Source organism: Aulonocara stuartgranti (assembly GCF_965226115.1).
Source record: "Aulonocara stuartgranti genome assembly, chromosome: 9".
Classification (NCBI taxonomy): Eukaryota; Metazoa; Chordata; class Actinopteri; order Cichliformes; family Cichlidae; genus Aulonocara; species Aulonocara stuartgranti.
The window spans coordinates 29,151,646-29,173,824 of NC_138960.1; the positions used below are offsets into that span (position 1 = coordinate 29,151,646).

The following is a 22,179-nucleotide window of genomic DNA, read 5'->3' on the forward strand; positions in this document are numbered from 1 at the left end:
CTGTAATTTCAGCACATAAGCACTGTGGATTTTCTGGTGCTTTCCGCAGGTCTGCGCTGTCACCTGGTTACACCGACTGTCAGGTTATTAAACCAACAGCTGATTGGGCTTTTTCTCATGCCTCGAAAGTGCTCCAGTATGAAAGACAAACCCTTTCTCAAGAGCCCATTTCCTCTTTTCCAGTGATCTCGATTCCTCTTTTAAAATTGCAAGCAAATAAATAAGGTGGTACACAATAATATGTCTGTATGTCTGTTTAGAAATGCCTATACAAATGCAACAAACAGATGCATCTCGTTTCTTGTGTTGCTGAAACTGTAAACATGAACATGAACATTTATCCATGATTTGTTGTCTTGTTTATCATCTTAACCTGCACTTACCACTAGGAGGCACACTATAGCAACACAAGGTGGTTGCTACCCTACATATAAGTCAAATGAAAGGCTGTTCTCTCACACATGAAAAGAAAAGAAAAAGCTGAAATCATTTAAATGTGCAGTCGGGCTCTGTGTTGGCCAGCCAGCCAGTTCTCATGTAAACCATGTGAAAGCTAGTCATAACTTCCTGTTTTCACGAACAACCATAAAATAAGCTGAGACAAGACGCACTCTTACACACATGCACACACACATATAAACATACTCCTGCTGACCCAAACCAGGCCCAAATGAGTGCTGTCAGTTCCTCTCATGTGGTCTCTCTGTGACGCTAGCTGGTCTGACTGCTAGATTAGTTTCTCCTCACAGCTGCTTGCCATCCCCAGGCCTGATGAAAGGCTGCCTGTCTGTCAACACAGGGACAAAGGCACAGAGGCCTTGCCACATGTGTAATTAGCATTGCTTCACAAAGATTATAGATCATCTTGTGGAGATAAATGAAGCCTTGGTTGTGTTTTGTCAATCTCCCCCCCCTAAAATAGGAAAGTTGACCAAGAGTAACCACAGAATGCAGGATGGCAGCCATCCGTGAAAAAAATTAGATGCAAAACATTTAATTTCGATCAAAATAGTCTTTCAGTAATTCATTGCAATAGATTTGATTTATATGTACATTTTTTGTTTGTTTGTTTTTTGCAAAGCTGCATACATATGGCAGGGCTATAAATTAACAGTTCATTGAAACTCCTGTGTGCGCTTCGCTGTTAATGGCACCACTCGACTTCACAAAATCCACACAATAAATCAATTGACAGCATATTCATTCGTCTTTGAGAAACAGATGAAATATATACACACACACTGATCACATCTGAAACTTCTGAAATACACACAAACAATCTGCCTCGTAAAATCTTTCTTTTTTTTCCTTTTTTTTTTTAAAACAAAACCGTTATTATTAACAAGCATCGGAAGGCCTGGGCATTAAAATCGAATAAAAGAAATCACTAATAGAATAGCTTATCAAATGCATAGCATTTTGTTTCAAAGACAAAAACTGCACTTGTGTTGCAGTAGGGAGAAAATAAAGTCTACAAACAAGCATCGTACCAAAACTGGACGTGTCTCTTAAAAAATAAACAGATCCTGCAGGCAAGAAAGAAGAATTCACTCATTGATATGTTTAAAATTCTGTCCAGCCAGATCTTATTGTGGCTTGCATATTCAAAGTTCTATGATACAACAACTAAAACGCATGTTCCACACGGTGGATATTCCGTTACGCAAGTATCAAAATCATCCAGACTTACAAAAGTTAAAAACTAAGAGCTTACAGATGTTACCTAAAGCAAGTAATCAATAGAAATGTGTGGGACATTAAATATTTTGTAACTTCTTTGTATCGAGACCAAGCTGTAAGTTCAATGCAACGATAAAAATATTATGCACCTGCAGTATGAACTCTACTTCATCCATTTCACAACAAAATTCCCCATCACTGTCTGGAATGGAGGGAGTTTCCATCTGAAAAGGACTGCAGCTTTTCTTCTTTTTTTTTCTGGGAATAGATTCCCGTGGCAAGATTCAGTGACTAATGTCTGAAATAGGCCAGGTTATAGATGGTTCATTAGTAAGACAACTGTGGAGACACAGAGTCAGATTCCCAAAAGACTGATCTCCCAGTTATCTGACTGATCACTTTAAAATGACTTTACACCATCCTTTCCTTGTTTTTATCTGGAAAACAGACATGACAAGACACATTTGTTTTTCATTATTACTATAACTTATTTGATGTACACCTCTTAGCCATAACACTAAACCCACCATTCTGCCAAAAAAAAAAAAAAAAACCTCTGCTGTGCATGCACATGAGCCCACTGAGGGTGTCCTGTGGTGTCTGGCCAGTGGGTCCTTTGGGTCCTGTGCGCCTCTGCAGATCAGGCTTGTTCTTGCTAACTCAGCAGATGTTTGATTGGACTGCCATGTGTTATGCCAAGTTGTCGAGCAGTTTTTTTGTTGTGACAGGACACTCTGTCCCGTTGGAGAGAATTCTGTTGTCAGGGGATGCCGTTGCCATGGAGGGATGTGACTGATCTTTAACGATGTTTAGGTGGGTGGTATGAGTCAATGGAAGAGGACCCAAGATTTCCCAGCAGAACATTGCATTGTAACAATATAATCAACATGATTCATTTCAGCTGACAGCAGTTTTAACGTTGTGGCTGATTGGTGTAATCAAAAGATAACATAGGCACCCGGACTATGGCGATGATCTCTGAAGTGACATAAAACATAAAGCAAAGCCACCGGCCGCTTTTCACTTTCCCAGTGATTGCTCCTCCATCGCTTCCTGGACTGGCAGTGTTTCATCTTGCAAAGTACAGTGGGAAATGTAGTCCCCTTGTGATCTCAAGCTGGTCTGAAAAAACGGAGCAGTCTCAGTGGCTTCTTCCTGGACAGGGTTGCCGAAGCCATCATCCCGCTCCACCTCGTCGCTGCCGTGAGACGTCTGGCTGACGCAGACAACAATGACGTCACCGCTAAAGTTCATCACTTGACCGCTGGAGATGAAGGTGGTGTTGTGGTTCCCAGACACCTGACCTAAATAGAAAAGTAACACAGAGGAGGCGTAAATGGTTAGGAGGCTATTTATAGACGATGTCTGAGAAAACTTTAGTTTCACGTGAAAATCATAAACACTGTATCCCCAGACTGGTATAGAAAATGCCGATGCAATAACAGCCTATTGTGAAATTCAACGAGATGTGTTGCTATAATTGTAGGGTTGTGTAGGACTTTCATTTTTCCTGTACAAACAGGCTTCCAGAGCCCTATTTCATGACACAAGTGAAGAAGGGACTAACTGTTGGCTAACCTCATGTGACAAATGGACAGTGGGTGTAATGACTTTGCAGGATGACCACAAAAAGGCAACGGCTACAGAGACCGCCATATCATATCCTTCTCGACATAGAAGTGCTGGATACTGACGGAGCTAACCAAGTGAAACTCAAGACCACTAAAGGGAAGCAATTTGTCACAGGTTTTGGGGTTTTAAGGATTCAACTGAACAATTTTTTTTTTAAATGTGCCGCTCCATCCACAAACATCTCAGTGTCTAATCTCCATCCTACAGTTGCTTTCCTGCCAAACACAAACTTGCATCAATACCCTTTGTGCCAGTGCCTGTATATTGTTCACCTACAGAGTTAAACCAGCAGGTGAATTAGGAAATAAACAGTTTTGTTTTGTAAATCGCATTACACCGCATCAAACCTCTGGTTCCTATTTTCTCCAGCCTCCTGTCTGACTTTCCAGGCGACAGAGGAGGCCAAACCTCCATGACTCACAGCTTATGTTCCATCTGTTCACACATATGCACACGCACACACATACAGTAAATGTAAGAAAATGCACTAACAGGCATTTTCACACCTACACATACACATATGCGCTCAAAAGCACATGGAGCCAAAGGCAAACGCTACCACAGACTCTCAAAATGTGTGTGTCTCTGTTTCAGTATCCAATCGCATTTCCCGGAATACCAGTCTGAGAGGGCAAGCTTGAAAATATGCCATTTCACCACAGCTCTGAAAACAATGCTCTGAGGAATCTGCTTGGGTCTTCTGTTTATCCTCTCTCAGTACCACGTTGATCTTTTTGGATACCCAAAAACTGCGCTGACAGGGGTAAAACTGACTTGTGCATATTCTCTATCAGAATCTGCCAATTTTTCATGGATAGGTGTCAGCTTAAGTCTTTGATTGTCAGACTAAATGTGGGTCATTAGCCCTATTGAGCTGACGCTCAACAAAGGCAGCCCCAAAATTGCCCTGAGCCGGTCAGTAGCTAATAAATAAAGCTAATGTGCACTGGGACGGCTACTGTGGGTGAGACAAGGGAAACCTCTGAACCTTGCCTAACCTTTAAATAGTATAGGCGGGAAGCCCTTGTAACAATTTTCATTACTGCATGATGGGAAACTGTGTTCACTTCAAGCCAGCAGATGTGTAATTAAAGTAACCAGTCATCAGTGAGAGTCAAAAAAAAAAAAAAAAAAAAAGGCTTCACAAGTTGGTGTGTGTGTGTTTTTGTTGGGTTTGCGAGGTTATAAAAGCATTACTCAAGCTGAGCACATCTTGGTTCAATTAAAGCTGCGGTCACTTTGCGCAACCCTATGGAACTCTGGGTAAACAGGAGTTTTGTACTGTAGATGGCATACTCGACACTGGTGCACACATACACAAAGAGCAGTGTTTGTTAAGAGTGCGGTTCTGGTGGCTCACTAGCACATCACACACACACACACACACACATATCTTTTTCCTGCTCCCTGTGTGGCCCCGCCAAAATCCAGGCTCAGATTATCAATACTGGCTTTAATAAAAGCTATTTCTTGGAAACAATCACACAAACGCCATATTTTTACGCTGAGACCAATCCTCTGTCTATTCTGTGTTCGGCTAATAACGTTTGAGCTCGAGCTGACCACCGTCTCTATCAGACTGCTCAGATATTACTGCTTTTATAACTAACCATAACCACTAGGAGCTCGAGGCACAGAGAATAAATGTTTCCCGTAGATTTTTCTCTTTGGCACAACCATAAGGTCTGTGTGAGAACAATGCATGCTCAACCCCGTGACTGTAAAACTTTCCATTAAAACCAATCTAAATTTCATTCTGTTATTCTTGGTGGCTAGTCCCACCTATGCTGTGGAAAGAGAACACTGCTATGTGGTGTATCCAATCATGTATGGGTATGACCCTGTGGCAACACAATGGCGACTGCCTACACAAACAGCGAACACAGAAATCCACCTGGCAAACACAACTGTGGTCCTGCAAACTTTGTAATGAGCCATTATCCCCATAACGCTCAACCACTGTGTTTTTAGTTTTTATTGACGCTGCTGAGCGGTCACAGCAAAAAAATAGCCAGGAAATAGCCAGCTCCAAATCAGCTTTTCATTACCCCAAGAGGAGTAAAAATAGATTTGTGACTGTGCGACTCAACTGCTTGGGGAAAAAAAGTATATAATATAATATAATATAGTATAATATAGTATAATATAATATAATATAGTATAATATAATATAATATAATATAATAGACAAAAGTGTACATTAATTTTAAAAGCCATAATTCTGTCCTGTCAACACTTGATGATTACTATTAAGTTACTATTATTACTTAATATTTTACCTCCCCCACTAGTTTGGAGCTAGTACCTTATCACTTCTCTTTTTCCTTATCATTAACATTTTTTGGGGCTTCTCATATGATCAGTTTTTGAAATTTCATGTACCTGAGGTAAGATTTGGATCAGCCAGCTGACTCTGAAGGCTCTCCGGTGAGCACTCCAATTCTGACTCCTGTGATGAGAGCTTGTTGTCTCTGCTGTCCCCACAGGGAACTCCCTGGTCTTGCTCTGGGGCTGTGGCCTCAGGGGGCTTGTCCATGTAGAGCTCTCCAACAGATGGGGATGGCAACAAGGGGGTGACCGAGGTCATCGCAGAGGTCGTGCTATGTTCTGTTGATGTGGAGTCTGTGCTCATCAGTCTGTACAACCCCTCCCATTTTGTTGGCGATCTCTCTTTCAGGTGAAATTTGAACTCCGGCGACATCTGGGACAATGGCAGGTAGAGTTCAGGAAGCGGACTGGTTGACTGGACGGCGGTGGAGGTGTGGAGGAGAGGAGGAGAAAGAGAAACAAGCGGTGCGACACCCGACTGACTCGTGGAGACTTTCTTGAGATTTCCATCTTTAGCCTCTTTCCCACTTCCACCTCCATCCCTCTCTCCATCTAGCCCTCCACATGAACACGATCCCGGTGTTCCAGGGCTGACAGCCTGGCTACAGTCCTCATTCTCCCCTACTTCCAGGGGCTCGTGGACAGGAATGACACACATGCAAGAACCTGTCAAAAGCCGGGACACGCTCACGACCTCTTCTTCCGACACCTCTTCTGGTTCTCCAGATCTTTTGCTCTGATCCTCCATTGGTGTTTTCCTCTCAGTCCCTCCTTCCTCTGTCATCTCTTTTATGAAGGGCAGAGAGACCTTTACATCAGGAACAGAGATGGGCAAGGTGCACGAGGGGTTGTCAGTGGGGCTGGAGGGTGCTTGGTCGATAAGTTTGGTCACCTCACATGGCGTGCATTTTGAGGCACCAGAACCACCTCCTATTCCTCCTCCTGCTCCGCTGTGGTAAAGAGGAGCCAGTGTCTCCTAGAGTGAAGAAAACGATAAAAGAAGAGTTGTAAATTATTGCAAGTATGCACGTAAGATGATGTTAGATATATACAGGCTCTTTGGTTCAATGGAAAAAAAAAATGTCACAAACAATAGAAAAAGTAGATGAAACAGCTTGCAACAAGTTTAGTTTCTATATGTATTCGGTTTTGTTTGAGGTTTTTTATTCTAACAGAAATTCCACCTTACCTGTTGTATCCGGGTCCTCTTCAGATTCTGGACACAGGATCGCAGATTTACTGAGAAATGAAACAACAAGATGTAAGTACTGAAAAAAATGCAGGAAAAAAAAAAAATCACAGTATTTATGAAAGTTCACGTTTTTGTGCCAACGTCTACATGTATGTTAAAGCAGTCGTACAGGCAGAAGAGAAAGGTTCATAGAGAATTTCGACCTACCAGAGAGTAACTTCATTTTGTCCTTGTAGCAGAAGAGAAGCAGAATGAGGGGACACAGAATGATAATGATTGACAGGACTGAAACCATCACCCAGAAGGACATAGGAATGACCGGGTCACCTGTAAGACAGACAATTATTGAGCTTGCTTTTAGTCTACTGTTTTTTCCCTCTCCACATTTAGTGTGACATTTAAGCCTCCAATTAACAGAAACGATTTTGTCATATGGAAAAAAATGACATTGTATATGTCCGTGTCTTTCCAAACTCACGTGGTCCACACCCTGCATCGGCTTCAGCACTGCCTTGCTTGATCTCCTTGCTGCCATCAGCCTTGCAACTGGGAAAGAGGAAGAAGAGGAATATTTAGACAATGAGAATGTAGTTCGTTTTTTTTAGTTCTCCCTTCTACTCCACATTTTCCTACCAACGTGCTCAACTCGCAGTTCTGCAAAGATAACACCAGAAAGGCAGATGGATAGAGAGGAAAACAAAATTCTTTCTCTCTCCACCGTCATCATCATCGCCGATGATCTGTCAGGTCTGGCTGGCAGTGGAAGCTGATGTCTGCTCCAGCCAGGGTTCCAGAGGAAGTGGTGAATATATTACTCATAACCACTGCTGGCTGCCGGTAGGGACGGCTGCCCAACTGCATTTTCCCTTCACAATATGTCAAAAGATTCCAGGCTAAAAACACGTGTGTGCACGTGTGTGTAAGCGCTTACTTTGTCCACGGTTTGCACGGTTCGTCATCGTCCTTATCAGAGAAGAATCCTTTTGGACACGGCTCACACACCTTCCTCTGATCTATAATTAACAACACAAATCGTAATCTCGGATTTACAACTCGTTTGTAGGGACTTGTTATAAATGGGGGATGTTCTGCGTTGTGGACTTTCTCACCATGCTTTGTCTCAAGTCCCTGTCCGGGTCGGCAGGTGGGTATCTTCTCACAGAACTCACAGTTGATGGGGTAACACTGGAAGCCTTCAACACAGCGACATGGCTCCTCTTCTATCGAGTTTTCATTATTTCTCATAAAACCCAATCCTGTAGATTTAAAAGAAAAAGACAAAGGTACAAATGAAGTGAATGATTAAGTGTGTTAAATGCAAATTCCCATTCCACAGCTCAATACAAAGGAAAAATAATTCCATGATCTGAGCATTCTTGGCTACCACAACCCCGTTTGTATGAATATAGAGGTGTTGTGTAAAGAGTAAACAAAAAACTGAAGTGAAAATCATTTATTTGATTGAAAATAGCACACAAATAATGTATAAAAGTATGGAAAAGGTGGAAAATGTATTTATTGTGTTTCAAAAAACATTCGGAGAGGAGGGCAAGGAGATGTCTGTACACAAGCTTGTAAAAAAAACAAAAAACAAAGGAGTCAGTGGATGGGCTCAGAAGCACTTCCAAACATCACTGTCAGGAGACACAGGAGAGGGTGATATCTACAAAGGCCATATTAAAGTTGAATGATAAAAGTTTTCGCCCTTTTTGGAGGAAGGCCTTCATTATTTCAGCAGGACAATACCAAACGACATGGGGGAAAAAAATCTGACCTACTGAAAATATCTGACCCATTATTAAACGAGGCAAACAAAGACCTTAACTGCTGAACAGCTTAAAACCTTATTGAGAATGAATTTAGCAAAAACGTTCAGATTTTTTTCACCAATATGCTCCCCGAGTCCCCAAAGACATATGGGGAGTTTTAAAAAGATGAGGCGATCCAACGTGGCAGTAAACCGTCTCAATCTCAACTTTTTAGAAATGGGACGGTGGCAAATGGTCTGCACTTCGTTAATGTTTACACAGCTTCATGATTTTTTGGGAAAGGGGTTGCAAAAGAGAAACTAAAACATTAAAAACATGAGTATAAAATTAAATACTGTTGACTGGAGAGTATTCTTTTATGGTGTAGCTGTGACTGTAGAGTATGTTTGGAAAGGTTGTTTGATCTTTGTCATTCAAGTAACCAGAGATTGCCAAATTAATAAGCAAAACGTTTTATAATTAATTGATTAACTTTTTAGAATTGAAATGAATGGTATTTGTCACAAGTAAGAAGTGAAAAATGGATTTAAATGTATGGAATTGATAAATAAATGAAGGTACTCACTCTCATCACAAAACTTCTGCTTAAGACAGCGATAGGCATTGTTCAAGCTGGGTTGATATTCTCCGTAACTGCATTTACGACATATAGTCTGAGCGGTATCAGTGCAGTCTTTAAACACATAATAGCCTAGTGGCAAAAAGAAGAGACAGTGGGTGTTAGGCAGAGGATTTAAGAACCCAGCATACATAATTACAATAACACAGAAAAGCCTAATTAAATAGAAGAAAACAAAAGAGAGACTGATAAAACTGGAGCTCCCTTCTTCTTTTTAAGCAGTTGATATATTTAGCAGTTTAAGTGTGTGTGTGTGTGTGTGTGTGTGTGTGTGTGTGTGTGTGTCACGCATTTGTGGAAACACACGCACATGTCTGTGCCACTTTAAGCCAAAAAGATCTGCTTTTAAACATCCTTCCTCTTTTACTTTAGAATATTTGTGAATGGAAAGCTATTTTTACTTTATGCTGACTCCACAGAGGAAACCAGATATGCATCCACTATCTCTGTGTGTGTGTGTGTGTGTGTGTGTGTGTGTGTGTGTGTGTTAGTTACCTGGTTGACACTTGTTGCAGCATTTGGAGTCTTTTAGGTATTGTGTTTCTTTACATTGAGGTCTGGAATCTGCGTTCTGTAATTAATGAAGACAAAAGATAAGTTTGTAACAGTTAGTAAGAGGTATAATGTTTGAGTCAGGACCAGGATGGTAAAAACATTTTCAAGACGTGCCCAGAAATTCTTTCCATGCTCTCAGAACACCTGAGCGCAGCTCTGAAGCCTCCAGACCAGGAAAAACAAAGTCCACAAGTACACAACAGGGAAGTAACAGGAATCATACAATATCCATTCTGGCTGACTTTGAATAATTAATCACATGCAAATATTTTCCCAGCCATCAGTGCTGTGCTGTAAAATAAAAAAAACAAAAAACAAATCTTGTGCAGTTGTTACACTAGATTTCTAAAGGCCTTCTGCTCTAAAAAAACCACTATGCAAAGTTTCCTGATGTCACGCAGCTAAACACAGCTCTCGTTAGAAAGCATGGAAACAAACTATGAAACATCTTTGCATCTCTTCACAAACAATAAACGCTTTATTGAAAAGGTTACTTACTGTACTGACCTTCCAGCCGCTCTAAATGAAGGGCTGGAGAAGTCCTGGCCACACTGCTGAATTAGACAGTTTGGCTGTTATAACAGAAATGATGCCAAAACCACAGTGTCTATATATAAATGTAGAAAAATAAAACCTATAGGCCTGCTTTGACTCCGACCTTGAATTGACCACCAACATTTTGCCATTCAGTCTAAGCTTCATCTTCCTTACTACTAAATACTGTAATTTGTACTGTAATTGAATTGCTGGTGTTGCAGAGGTTCAGAAAAGCTTCCCCGAAGTTTTCCTTTGGGAAGCATATTCACAATTTCTTTTTGTTCATTTGATTTTTAATGGAAAAATCCCTGAGCTTACCCCAGCAGTTCAAGTATACAATACTGGACTCAACACTGTTTTCACACCCTTCTCATCCTCCCCTGTCTTCTTTCTCACACCTCTGATTAGACTGTGTCAGTCTTTCCAACTTCAGACCACGACAGCGCAGCATGAACACTCTCAAGCTTTTAATTACCTCCACTCAGACTCACACATCAGCCAATCTTTGTTTTATAATCTAACCAGAGGGATAATCATACACAGTGCTCATAGCTCAGACCGCAGCACTAATGGACACCATATGCTGCAGGAGACAGAAGTGACAGAAGTAGGAAAGATTCCCATGCTATTAAAAGGCTTGAGTATAGATAGATAGGTAGATATGGCTTTTAATATGCACAGCTGGACCAGAGCGCACAGGAAGCCAAAGGAATGCCGGGAATTGTGTTTTTGTTACCGCCACATCTAAACATTGGGTCTGAGTTACGTGAAACAATGTGTTTTGATTTACTAAATATATAATGGATGCAAAAGAAAAACAAGTGACCCACCCTATATGATTATAGGTTAACATAATGGTAAACATAGCACATCCGACCTCAGAGCTAACTTGATGTGCTGCATGTACTCAGATATGAAGTTATAGAATTGCTTGAAAAAGAAGAGGTAGGGAAGTGGAAAGTATATGGATGGACAGAGCGGGCAGGACTTGGTGAAGCTTAAGAACAAAGAGGTATTAAGAGTTCCAGCCCTTCAGCGACATGTCACAACTGCCCCCTAGCTGGTTTCCGAGCTGTTTTGTTTAACTTACAGAAACATTCACCGCCGTGTGTGACCCTATCAAATGCAGAGCACATTCCATAAGCTTTCAGCGGACAAGGGAATTTGCATAACGGCCACAGCAGCAACAGGCTCAAAGCCAAGAGAAGCACACTGCACCTCATAGGCCTCTAGGGGTTTTACTGGTTCACGATAAGATGCTGTAAAAGCATATTGCACAACAACTGGATCTTTGTATAATGTTTGCACCTGTGATTAGTTTGTTTCTTAACAGCCATAAAAGCAAATCCCCTTAATGCCACCTGCATAAATCAAGACCTGATATCTCATACCTTTAATTATAATTCTTCAAAACAGAAAAAAGAAGGGACTAAGTTGTCTTAAAAATTCATTTACAAGTAACAGAAGAAAACCCCCCCACAAAGAACGGCTGTTAAATTGGTGGAAATTGGTGACAGTCAATGATGTGTGAATAGAAAAAAAAAAATATAATAGAAACAACCCAAAAATCAAGGAAGAGCAGGTGCTGCAAAAAGTTAAAAGAATATGTGCTAATTGCTTTAATGAAACCTGATCCAGAGCTCATAGGCAGTGCACTGCTTTTTAAACCGGAGGTAGTCATAAATCTGATCTGGTACTTGACGGAACTTGAAGAGGTAAATAATTACTGGTCAAATATTCAATGAAAAAAGTCAGGGAAGAGGCAGCAAGATGTTGCTAATAGATAACAGGACAACACGAGTGCATACAAGCAGGGATGAATGCATGACTGACTTGAAAATCTGGCAAATAAAAAGTTCAGGAGCCTTGTTTGTGGGCAGGCGAGCAATAAACCCAACAAAGCACAGTTCTTCATGATATATTGACTTTTAAGCTCTGAACATCTTGAAGCAATTGTGCATTGCTCAATGTCACAAAGACAGTTTGAAATGAACTCGGAATGTATTGGATGAAGTGGTTGCAAACCAAGAAAAAGAAGGGGAATTCTTTGGGAATAGTGTGAGTCAGTAATGGCAAGACCATGGTGAGAACAAACCAAAGCCAAGGGTTTGCAATGTCACCTTAAAACGTAGTTGAAAAATATTCCATCCCTCCTATCCAGACAACTGTCTGTATCACGTGTTTGCTTTCTATTGCCACTGCTGCTGGTAAAACTTTGACTTATTTCATAGACTTTTTGGGGGAAAGGAACAACTATATATTTCTTTTGCGCAATTGCCTCTCTGGATCACTGCATTGACAAGTAAAATGCCCCCACAAGCATTTTCTCTTGCAACACACCTCAGGAAAGAAGAGCGTGCGTTCCAGTCAAAGTTATGCCAATGCTGGCTTACGGTAATGCAGGCACACAAGCAATGATAGATCACTGGTGCCCAACAGTCCCACCACTTCAACCACATCTCATAAACTTCTCCACCTGGACAGCGTTAGCTGGTTGGACTAAACAACGGCGTGGACAACAACATGCCATCGACTATATTCACTCTCCCCTTCAAATTAACTGTGGCAGTGTATCAGCTGCGACATTAAGTCATTTTTAATCTCTGTAAATCTACTTAATAGGGTTTTTTAGTATGCGCTTCTTAGGTATATTACGAACTACGATAAAAAAAGGAAACCACAAAAAAAAAAAAAAGTTTGTAAAAGTTGGTTGTGATATGCAAAATAGAGATCCTGCTGTGGCCCCTGCACCACCTTTTTAAACCTCGCCTCTGGCTGACCCAATGAGGTTCCTGATGAGCAACTTGGACGTGGAAAGAATACTTGGTGGAGGGAGAAGAACGTCCAGTTGCCAGCGGCTTTTCTGTGGTCAGAGCAGGGGAGAAATGGCTTCGGCCCAAATACAGCTGTTTCTAGTCAGTGTCTGTGCGTAAAAAAAAAAAAACAAAACAAAAAAAACACTGTTCCCCAAATTTCCCTCGTCCCTCATCTGACCAGCTCATGCAAATGCTGGTGTGTTGACACATACTCGGGTTTACGGTTACATATCTTTTGCCTAAAACAACTGAACAACTGTTAATCTCAGCACTTTTGCATTAACTTTCTCATTTAAAGGGACCCCGATAACCCAAGGGAAGCAGTAAACAAGAGACCCACAGGCTTCAAAGGTGACCGTCAACTCATTTGATATCAACCTCTTAGCTAATTAATGGGGTAAATGTTTATCATTAATAGTGGGGAAAACGCGTTTTACCTGTGCGTAAAAGGTGACAAGGACACACGTAATCCAGCCGCGGAAAATCCAGCTTGTAGAAAAGTTTAATCTCATCTCTACTGATTTACAAAGACGACTTCTGAGGCAAACTTTTCTTTATTAGCCAATAAACAAAGATCCGATCCCCGGACTCTTTAAATGTCCTCACTGCAAATCAATTCTTCTTGAGTGCGTAAATGTGGTTGAACCTCCAAACATCTCACAGGACATCGCGCCTTCATTCCCGATTAGACAGCTTCAGTTCCCATCTGCCCTCTCATCTTCCTTCTGCTTTTCACCCACGCGTAGTGAAGGGAGCTGCAATGCAACAGCTTGTAAAAAATGAGTGACTTACCGAGAGTGGACTCCTCCCACGTTCATACGCAAAGAACGGTTCCACGCCTCCATCGCAGCCCTCCCGATCAAGCCGGAGAAATTATGTGTGTGACATTTAGTGCGCCCGACTATGAACCACCCCTTATTTCTCAGGTGGATAGATTTATTTAAACATGTGCAAACCAAAATCTACATTCAGTGCCGGCAAAAACAGAGTTTGTAGAAGTCTAACGAGCTCGAAAGTCAATATTTGGTATGACCAGCTTTATTCTTCAACACAGCCTGAACTCTCATAGACAAGCCTTCTTCTGACGTCTTTAGGCAATCTTCCGGATTAGTTCTCCAGGCTTCATGAAGGACATTCAGAGCTCTTCTTTGTATGTTGGCTGCCTTTTGTTTCTTTTTCTGCTGCTTCAATGATCCATGACACCATTGTGTGTTTTTCTCTGAGGTATGCTTTAACTGCACTTTAACTGCATTGGCAGTATGTCTGTGATCACCGTCATGCAGAAAAATGAAGCTATTGCCAAATGGATGTCTTCCACATGGTTTAGCATGGTGGATAAAAATGTGACAGTACTTTTCTGTACTCAAGTCCATCAGTTTTGGCAAGATCCCTAACAGCACCAAATGAAAGGCAGCCCAAAATCATAACAGAGCCTCCACCGTGCTTTACAGATGGCTGAAGACACTATTTATTTCAACCAGATGTTTAAAGTTTGTGTTCATCACTCCATAAGATCTGCTTTTGCTTTCCAGTCCAGTTCTTTTATATTTTGTCACATTTCAGCCTTTTCCCCCCCACTTTTTCTCTTCATGAAAAAAACGCTTATTGTCATTTACCCTTTCACCAAGACCATGTCTGATTCGATTTTGGGCCAGATGCATCTCTCAGGTCCTGTATTTGATTTTCGCAGGATATTTTTCCTATGTCTTAATAAAATGATTTTCAGATACTGTTCATCTGCTGCCCTGCTACTTGTTCTTATGATCTCCACTTCTCCAGTTTCATCATCTTGGGGAATCATGTTTGGGGAACATGTAAAAATACTGTTTTGCGGTTGTTAAGCTGCGTCTTTCTGTCTAAAGAACACAAATAGTGTTTTTTTTTTGTAACAGACTGCTAGTAACAAAGTGCCTAAAGATGCATCTTAAAATTGGATCTTTGCTAAGTTTTTTGTTACATCTAGAGTTAGCACTTTTTTATGCCCGAATGATTCATAGGTCAGTCTCAAGTAGCTTAACAAAGTTGAGAAAAGAAAAACATTCCTCTGAAATGGTCAGATAAAAAGACTCGACTGAAAATGCGTAAAAAAAAAAAAAAAAATTAAAAATTAAAAAGAGAATTCTAAAGCCAGGAGAACTATTGCTCAATGCCACTTTAAACAAAAGTCTGTCTCCTTGGAAATAAAATGTAGTTTTGCACAGTACTGTAGGTTGTCAGATGATACTTCCCACATCATTGGTCAGACAGGATGAGCTATGACCTCATGGCAGAGATGAATTCATATATCATACACTGGAGCAGGAGTCAAAGCATGTGGTCACTTCTGTACACTTTGCTTCCTGCAGGAGCCATTCATCACTACACATGAGTAGGCTGCGCTCAACATAGTTCCTGGAGCGTGGGTCCTGGAACAACCATGATGGTGTCTTCTCTACAAAAACAAAAGTATAGCGATTGCTTCCAGGAAACACTGCAGCAGTTGTCTTTGCCCAGGAAAGAATGAGAAAAAGCTGGAGTTGTTATTTTCCTGGGAATTTGCATGGCAGATCAGTTCAAGCCTACATTGGCAGGTCTAGCAAGGAAATGTTTTGGAGAAAAAAAAAAAAAAAAAAAGAACATGTTCTCACAACGACAGTTATGCAAATATTAAATCAAATGTTTATGCCTTGGATGAATAGGGCAAAGGCTGGAGAGAAGAGAAGTAAACAGAAGAAGAGAGAACACCCAGAGGGGGAAAAATGACTGAGAAATTTTTAAAAAGAAACATAAATTACTCATTTATCTATGTGAATGTACAGCACATATTGTCTACAAACAAACAAAAAATGGAGAAAGAAACATGCTGAGAGAAGCTGTTTTGTGGTAGGGCCTCTGCAGCTGTTACAGTAGCAATTAAGATTGGGCTCTTAGCAATCAAAGGCCTAAACTTGACTTTTAAAGCATCAAACATCCACATTAGGTTGACCCCGACAACAAAACTACATTATTATCACAGAAGTCCTTGTTAGTCCCCCCACTTCAAAAACACTTGCATTGTGGCTTGTTTTGATGTATAAAAATGGAGCTCTGCTTGCAGGCAAACACCACGCTGGTTTACAAGCATTATACTTCTAATGACCTGGGTCAGAGCACAGACTGTTCTGCAAGCATGTGGGCTGCGTTGCTTAGCATCACTTATAACAAGTCAAAGTTCACCGAGCAGAACTATTTTAGACGGCACAAAAAATAAAAATGCATCCTTAAACTCACATAAGTCACTGAAAGGTTTTGTTTAATGTAAAACACACACACACACACACACACACACACACACACACACACACACACACGTTCCACAGAACAAAACAGCCAGTCTTGTTTGAAACCAGGATTTTGGAGGAATCTTCATGGGTTAGGCATGGTCTCACTTGAAAACGGTGAAAAGTGCAACGGGCAAAAAAGGAAGTCAGTTTTAAAACCTAAAGCAATCGTGTTCCAGTGGTTTTAGGACTGGATCTACATCGCTTCATCTGCCTTTGGAAACAGATGTGATCCGTGAGTAAGAGCTCCTCTCAGACAATTCCTACAAATACCAGGAGATTTTTCATGAACAGAAAATACTCGGCTGTGTGTAAGACTACACCTGTCTGGATACATGAGTTGTTTGGACAACACTATTCACTATGAATGCAAATTATAAATACCACAGCATGCACTTACCCACACACGTAGAACAACAGGCACGCCCACAAAGCCACGATGCCATGCCTTAACAGTGTGTAACAATTATTTATCCACCTGGCGAGTTATCAGTGATGGTGGTTGAATATTAGCTTGAATATGCAAATGCTCTTTATCAGAGTGTTGGCCAACTCGCTTTATGTTCGACCGCTAAATAAGATCTTGCAATCACAAATCAATGTACTGGACTCCACTACAGGCCAGTCAGGGATGTCAAAAACCCATTTGAAAGTTAGAGTCCACACTTTGAGTTCAATCGTGTTCTTTTATAGATTAAGGCCAAAGTTGACCATATCATTACAAAGTCATTTTTCCAAAACATGCAGGGATTGAGAGATAGTGTAATCTAGATGGCAGATCTGGGCTTTTATTACTGTTTTTTGGGGGGTGTTAAGTTGTTGGGAATGTCCCATAAGATGGACTTTGGTTTGTTGTACTAAGGAGACAATAGGAGACTTGAAACGTTTGAAGTTGAAGCGCACGGGCAGGAGCGGTGTGCGTTTCTCCTGTTAAATGACTTTGTTTTACAGCCTTCTAACACCTGCAGACACTTTGAGCCACAGTGAGAGCTCCTTAATCACTGCGGCGGACAAAAAAAAAGAAAAAAGAAAAAGTCCCGGTACATGCAGGCATTCAATGAACCTTCCAGAAGTAAATTTAAGTACACAACTGATCTCCATCTTTTATTACACCAAGACACGAATTTCAAATATACACAATGAGTACCGTGTTCTTCAGTTCAGTGTATGATACATTTATTTACGGTTTCTCTTAGAGCATGTCCAAATTGAACGAACGACAAAGAAAAAAAAGAACCAAATCCCCACGTTAGAAAAAAACAAAGTACAGTTATCAGAGACACTGCAACACTGAGAGACAAGATGCAACAGACAGAGAAGGAATAATTATGATCAGTGTTCTCTTCAACTTCACATTGCCATAATGGATAAAAAAAAATTAAAAAAAAGATCATTAACAATAGTGATAATCTCCGTGTGTAAGACTGAATTAAACAAAAGCAATATAGATAATAAAGAACGTAATAGTAAAGTGAAGTGCAAATTTCTTTGGAAGTTGGAATAAAGTATGTTTTTCTTCATTAAGACATAAATAAGTTATAAAATAGAAGCTATCAAAACAAAAACCAGAAACTGAAGAAATAAAGGCAAGACACTTTTCTTTTTAATAGTTTCAAGTAGGCGATACTTCAGAGCCGTACAGAGACACTGTACAAGGCATTCTAAATAATCCGCGCAGCCTTTTGGTGGTTCAGACCTTCAGTGTAATTAATGAGACTTCTTTCGAACCTTTTGATCCAAAATGGCGCCCATTAACATCGTAAATGAAACCCCCGCAGGCTGCGCTCAGAGTTCTGCTTCTCAAAAACGAGTGAGGCTCTTCTGATACAAGAAGTACTGCACTAAAACTTAAAACAAACTCAGTGATACCTTTCAAGTCCGGAAATGTCCAGGTAACGAGTTCCTCGTTATCGCTGTGGGTTAGTCTCGATACTGTAGAGTTTCTTCTCGTCTCTCCTCTCTTTCTGTTGTGACATGATAATTCTAACACTGACTAATGAAAGAAAATCCTAGTCCTTGATGATGCATCTGTCGTGATTAATAGTTGAGGAGAGGAAAATACGAGCAGAGGAAAACCTCAGAAGCTTTCGCTGCGAAAACCATCCCTGTTTAACAAGTAGTCCTGCTGCACAGATTTTAAAATCAATACAACTTCAAGCAAAATTGCTCGAAATCAACTCAACTATACACTTGACTTCCGTCTGCTCGAAGCTGAACATATGCTTTTTTTTTTTGCTTACTCCCAGTAAAACGAAATGCTCCCAATGAGTGCAGCGTTTGGTCAGTTATTCGAGATGATGAATCGGTCAGTGTTGGGATTACTTTTTTCTCTGGAAGACGTTGGCCAGCATGGCGCCAGAGGTAGTCAGCTGACCCATCTTACTTAGAAACTTGGTCTTGGCATCCTCACCCACCAAACTGGATGCAATTGACATGGAGCTATGCAAAAAAACAAAAGACAACGTTAGAACGTGGACATGACGCAGCAGTGAACTTTAGCCATTTTCGATATGAATGTATTAAAATCAAATCAAAACTATGCCAAAAATCCCTCTGCAATCTGTCTGAGCTCACATCACCCTCTACTCCACTTCTTTAGAAAGGAAATACTGTTTGCCAATTCAGCCCCTCCTGATTTTTTACAGTCTAACGGCTCCTCAAGTTCCTCTTTTGAGTTTGTTCGGACTCAGAATGATACAGAGAACAAGTTGGTGCCAAAGAGCTGCATTGCTCAATACCAGCACAAACATAACACCAACTCAAAGCACTTTATGACCTGCGAACCATTTTAGTCCATGCTTTTGTGTACCACCTGTAGTTCATGAGCATTTAATATCACATCAAACTTCATAGACTTGACTTAGAAACTCTAATATGTAATCTCAGTGGTAAGGAATTGGATCCATGTTAGGCGATCCTACTTCAATAATTATTTTGGTAAAGAATTCACTGAGCGCAGAATCACATGGTTTTTACAGTAAAATTAAATTAAATGGGGCTTAAAAATGTACAAAACTTTCCAAACCTCTTTTCTCAGAGGTCAGATCTCCTTAAAAAGTAACAATCCATGTTACCAGTTATGGGGAGAGAAGTTGAAGCCAGACTTGGGAGAACAAAATGAAAAGGTAAGAAAAATCTCTCAGCGTGAGCGCAGAGACTGTAACCTCGGGGGAACACACTTTTACACAATCTACTCGCACAGACTTATACACACTTCCTGCATCTACATGCTCACAAACATACACTTTTTATCGCCCCTCTTTTTAATAAGCTCCAAATACACATGATCAAAAATCTTCCTTTCGTGTGGCTTTGACACTTAAAAATACTCGTAACGGGGGATACAGAAAAACCCAAAACTCCCACTATATGGGCTCTGTCTTTCACGCTCGCCACGTGGTAAGGATCCTTCACTACTTCATTCTGTCTTCATTTGTCAGAGTCTTATGCAATAAAAGCCCATATTTTGACATTCCTTTCAGAGCAAAGTAATGGTATGAATGGGGGTGCGTTTAGCCTTACCCTTGTGGGTCTGACATCGCTCTGTTTTCCACCTTGATTTCACACTCTTTGATCATTGAGCTAAGAATCACCTGCGAATGAAAGAAACAGATTCAGCTAAAAAAAGAACCCCAAATGTTTCTCCATGTTTCCGTTTTGTTCAGGTGATTTGTACCTTTACATTAATTCACATCACTGTGTTTTACCCAACCAATCCCAACCACTTTATTTTGGCATGCTGGTTTTTAGTGCGTCTTTTCTTCTACATTTCTCTATGTGTGTCTTGAGTGTTGAAAGGACTTGGCTGTCATTCATTGGCTGTTTTATGGGATTAACTTTCATGTCTTTTGCTTAATCAAAGCCAGGCTAACAACAGAAACGACTGCTTCTATTCAACAGATTGATAGAAAACAGAGGAACTTGCAAAATGGAAACATAATAATTATTTAATAGTGAAGTAAATTAACACAGACGCAAATAAAAGGAAATTATTTTGTCAAATTTTTGAAACTAGTTCCTGTTATTTTCGTGTATTTATTTGGGCTGGGTTAGTCCTATAAAGGCCTTTAGAGTTCATATGTTTCACAGCGTGAAACCTTTTATCTGTTAATCTGGTATGCACAGCTTACAGTCAAGAGTCGATGTCTTATGAATGAAAGAGTCAGCTGATCATTAGTCACCTTGGCTAAATGTTCACATGAAACGGATCGCGTGAGATTCCAAGACACAAATATATATGAGAGGTGTGTGTATGAGTGTGTCTGAGAAAGCTCGAGATCACAGATCAGTAACAAAAAAAACAAAAAAACAAAAAAAAAGGTAGACGATGTGGCTCATCAATAAAAACAGCTTTCAGCTGTTCACTTATTCCCAAGCAGTCAGCACATTGGATAGGTCCACATGTTTGAATTAGCAACCCCAAAGGAACATAAAAGCATGCAAACACATGTGTATGCACGCACGAATATGATGTGTAGAGTTTAGAGGCCAAACAATATAGAATTTTAAAGACTGACACCACTATTTGTTTATGTAAATCTTTCACATAGGCCAATATGTCTTTCCTTTCAGGCTTCAGATCTCCTTAACATTTATTAATTACGAGTCCTGCATCACAATGCATCTTAAAAACAATCTTGTTTGATCATCACAAAAAAGCAAGATTAATGGTTTACCAAGCAACGCTGGGCTTGAAGTCAGAGTTTTCTGTAACACGAAAGCTGCTCTCCATTTAACTGGCTAAATCACCATGGTAACTATTGCTGAACACATAACCTGGTCAGGAGGAGTTTATCTTGACCATGTTTTCAATGATTTTTGTATTTACAGCATGCATTACAGACCATGGAGTGTAGGAAAGATTCTCTGCTGGGGTATATGTTTTCTATGTGCAAGCTGTTAATCCCTGCCACCGTACAAATTATAGCAGCACAAACTGTGCATCACATTGTTGCTGGAATGTGTATGTTTGATAATGAAGAAAATTTATACGTGTTTTTATAATTTACTGGAACTGCAGCTACTAAAACACAGGACTAGAGTTAAACAGCAGATTTCACATCTGCTGTATTTGGCTGCAGAACATTTACCTTTAATGTTTAAATGAATGAACTTAAAATTTCAGAGCACTAATATGCTGCTGTCTTATTTAAAATAAACAGCAGCACTGAGAACTCAAATTAAAATGTTTATTTTACCGATCTCTTTGCCAGACCACCCGATTACTGGACTTTCTGAACCACTAATCTAATCAAAATGCAACAATGTTGAATCTTTTTTTTTTTAATCATCATCATCTGATGTCTGACTGGACTAGGCTGTACTTACAGGAGCACTCGATTTTATGTGATCACACACAGAGCCTGAAGCAGAAAGCCCGGCATAACAGTCGATAACCATCCCCATGATACACCCTCTCTCACTGGGATTGTAGATTTTTACAAGCAAGCAAATGTAAAGAAATCCTGCTGGTGTTACAATTCCGTTATAGTACAGTGGTCCCTCGTTTATCGCGGTAGTTACATTCTAAAAATAGCAGGTGATAGGTGAAATTCGCAGAGTAGCTAACTTGATTTTTATTGTTATGATGTTTTATGGCTGTAAAACCCCTCATTACACACTTTATACACTTTTCTCCGACATGCTCGAGCATTTCCACACTTTTCTCTCTTGCCTATTGCGGTGCAAAATGTTTCATTGACATTTTTGTGTTTGTTGGACAAAACTTACAAACATACAGTACAGCACTTCA

The 22,179-nt window shown here is 40.4% G+C and overlaps 2 protein-coding genes across 8 annotated transcripts in view; both read right to left on the reverse strand.

Annotated features, from left to right (window-relative positions):
* Positions 1–974: 974 nt before the first annotated feature.
* Positions 975–13,906, reverse strand: tnfrsf11a (tumor necrosis factor receptor superfamily, member 11a, NFKB activator). The gene is made up of 10 exons (XM_082545574.1): positions 13,566–13,906; positions 9,716–9,791; positions 9,167–9,292; positions 7,942–8,088; positions 7,764–7,845; positions 7,311–7,378; positions 7,040–7,159; positions 6,830–6,879; positions 5,695–6,616; positions 975–2,984 (listed from the first exon to the last, which is right to left on the reverse strand). The coding sequence occupies exons 1-10, from the start codon at positions 13,638–13,640 to the stop codon at positions 2,701–2,703; spliced, it is 1,950 nt and encodes a 649-aa protein (XP_082401700.1). The 5' UTR covers positions 13,641–13,906; the 3' UTR covers positions 975–2,700.
* Positions 13,907–17,504: 3,598 nt separating this feature from the next.
* The window catches only part of relch (RAB11 binding and LisH domain, coiled-coil and HEAT repeat containing), a 38,132-nt gene continuing 33,457 nt past the window's right edge, over positions 17,505–22,179 (reverse strand). For all 7 annotated transcript variants that reach the window (XM_082545893.1, XM_082545891.1, XM_082545895.1 and 4 more), the window contains 2 exons: positions 19,950–20,020; positions 17,505–18,866 (listed from right to left, as the gene is read on the reverse strand). In XM_082545893.1, coding sequence (XP_082402019.1) covers positions 18,746–18,866; positions 19,950–20,020 — 192 coding nt within the window. In that variant the 3' untranslated portion in view covers positions 17,505–18,745. The remainder of the gene's footprint in view (positions 18,867–19,949; positions 20,021–22,179) is intronic.

What these genes read in the sequence shown, in the direction of transcription:
- tnfrsf11a (XM_082545574.1), bottom strand. Translation starts at nt 13,640, where the DNA reads ATGAGATTAAACTTTTCTACAAGCTGGATTTTCCGCGGCTGGATTACG. An exon ending in CTGCAACAAGTGTCAACCAG is followed by an intron (nt 9,293 to 9,715) that starts GTAACTAACACA and finishes TTTTGCCACTAG; the next exon opens with GCTATTATGTGTTTAAAGAC. An exon ending in CCGTGCAAACCGTGGACAAA is followed by an intron (nt 7,379 to 7,763) that starts GTAAGCGCTTAC and finishes CCTCTTTCCCAG; the next exon opens with TTGCAAGGCTGATGGCAGCA.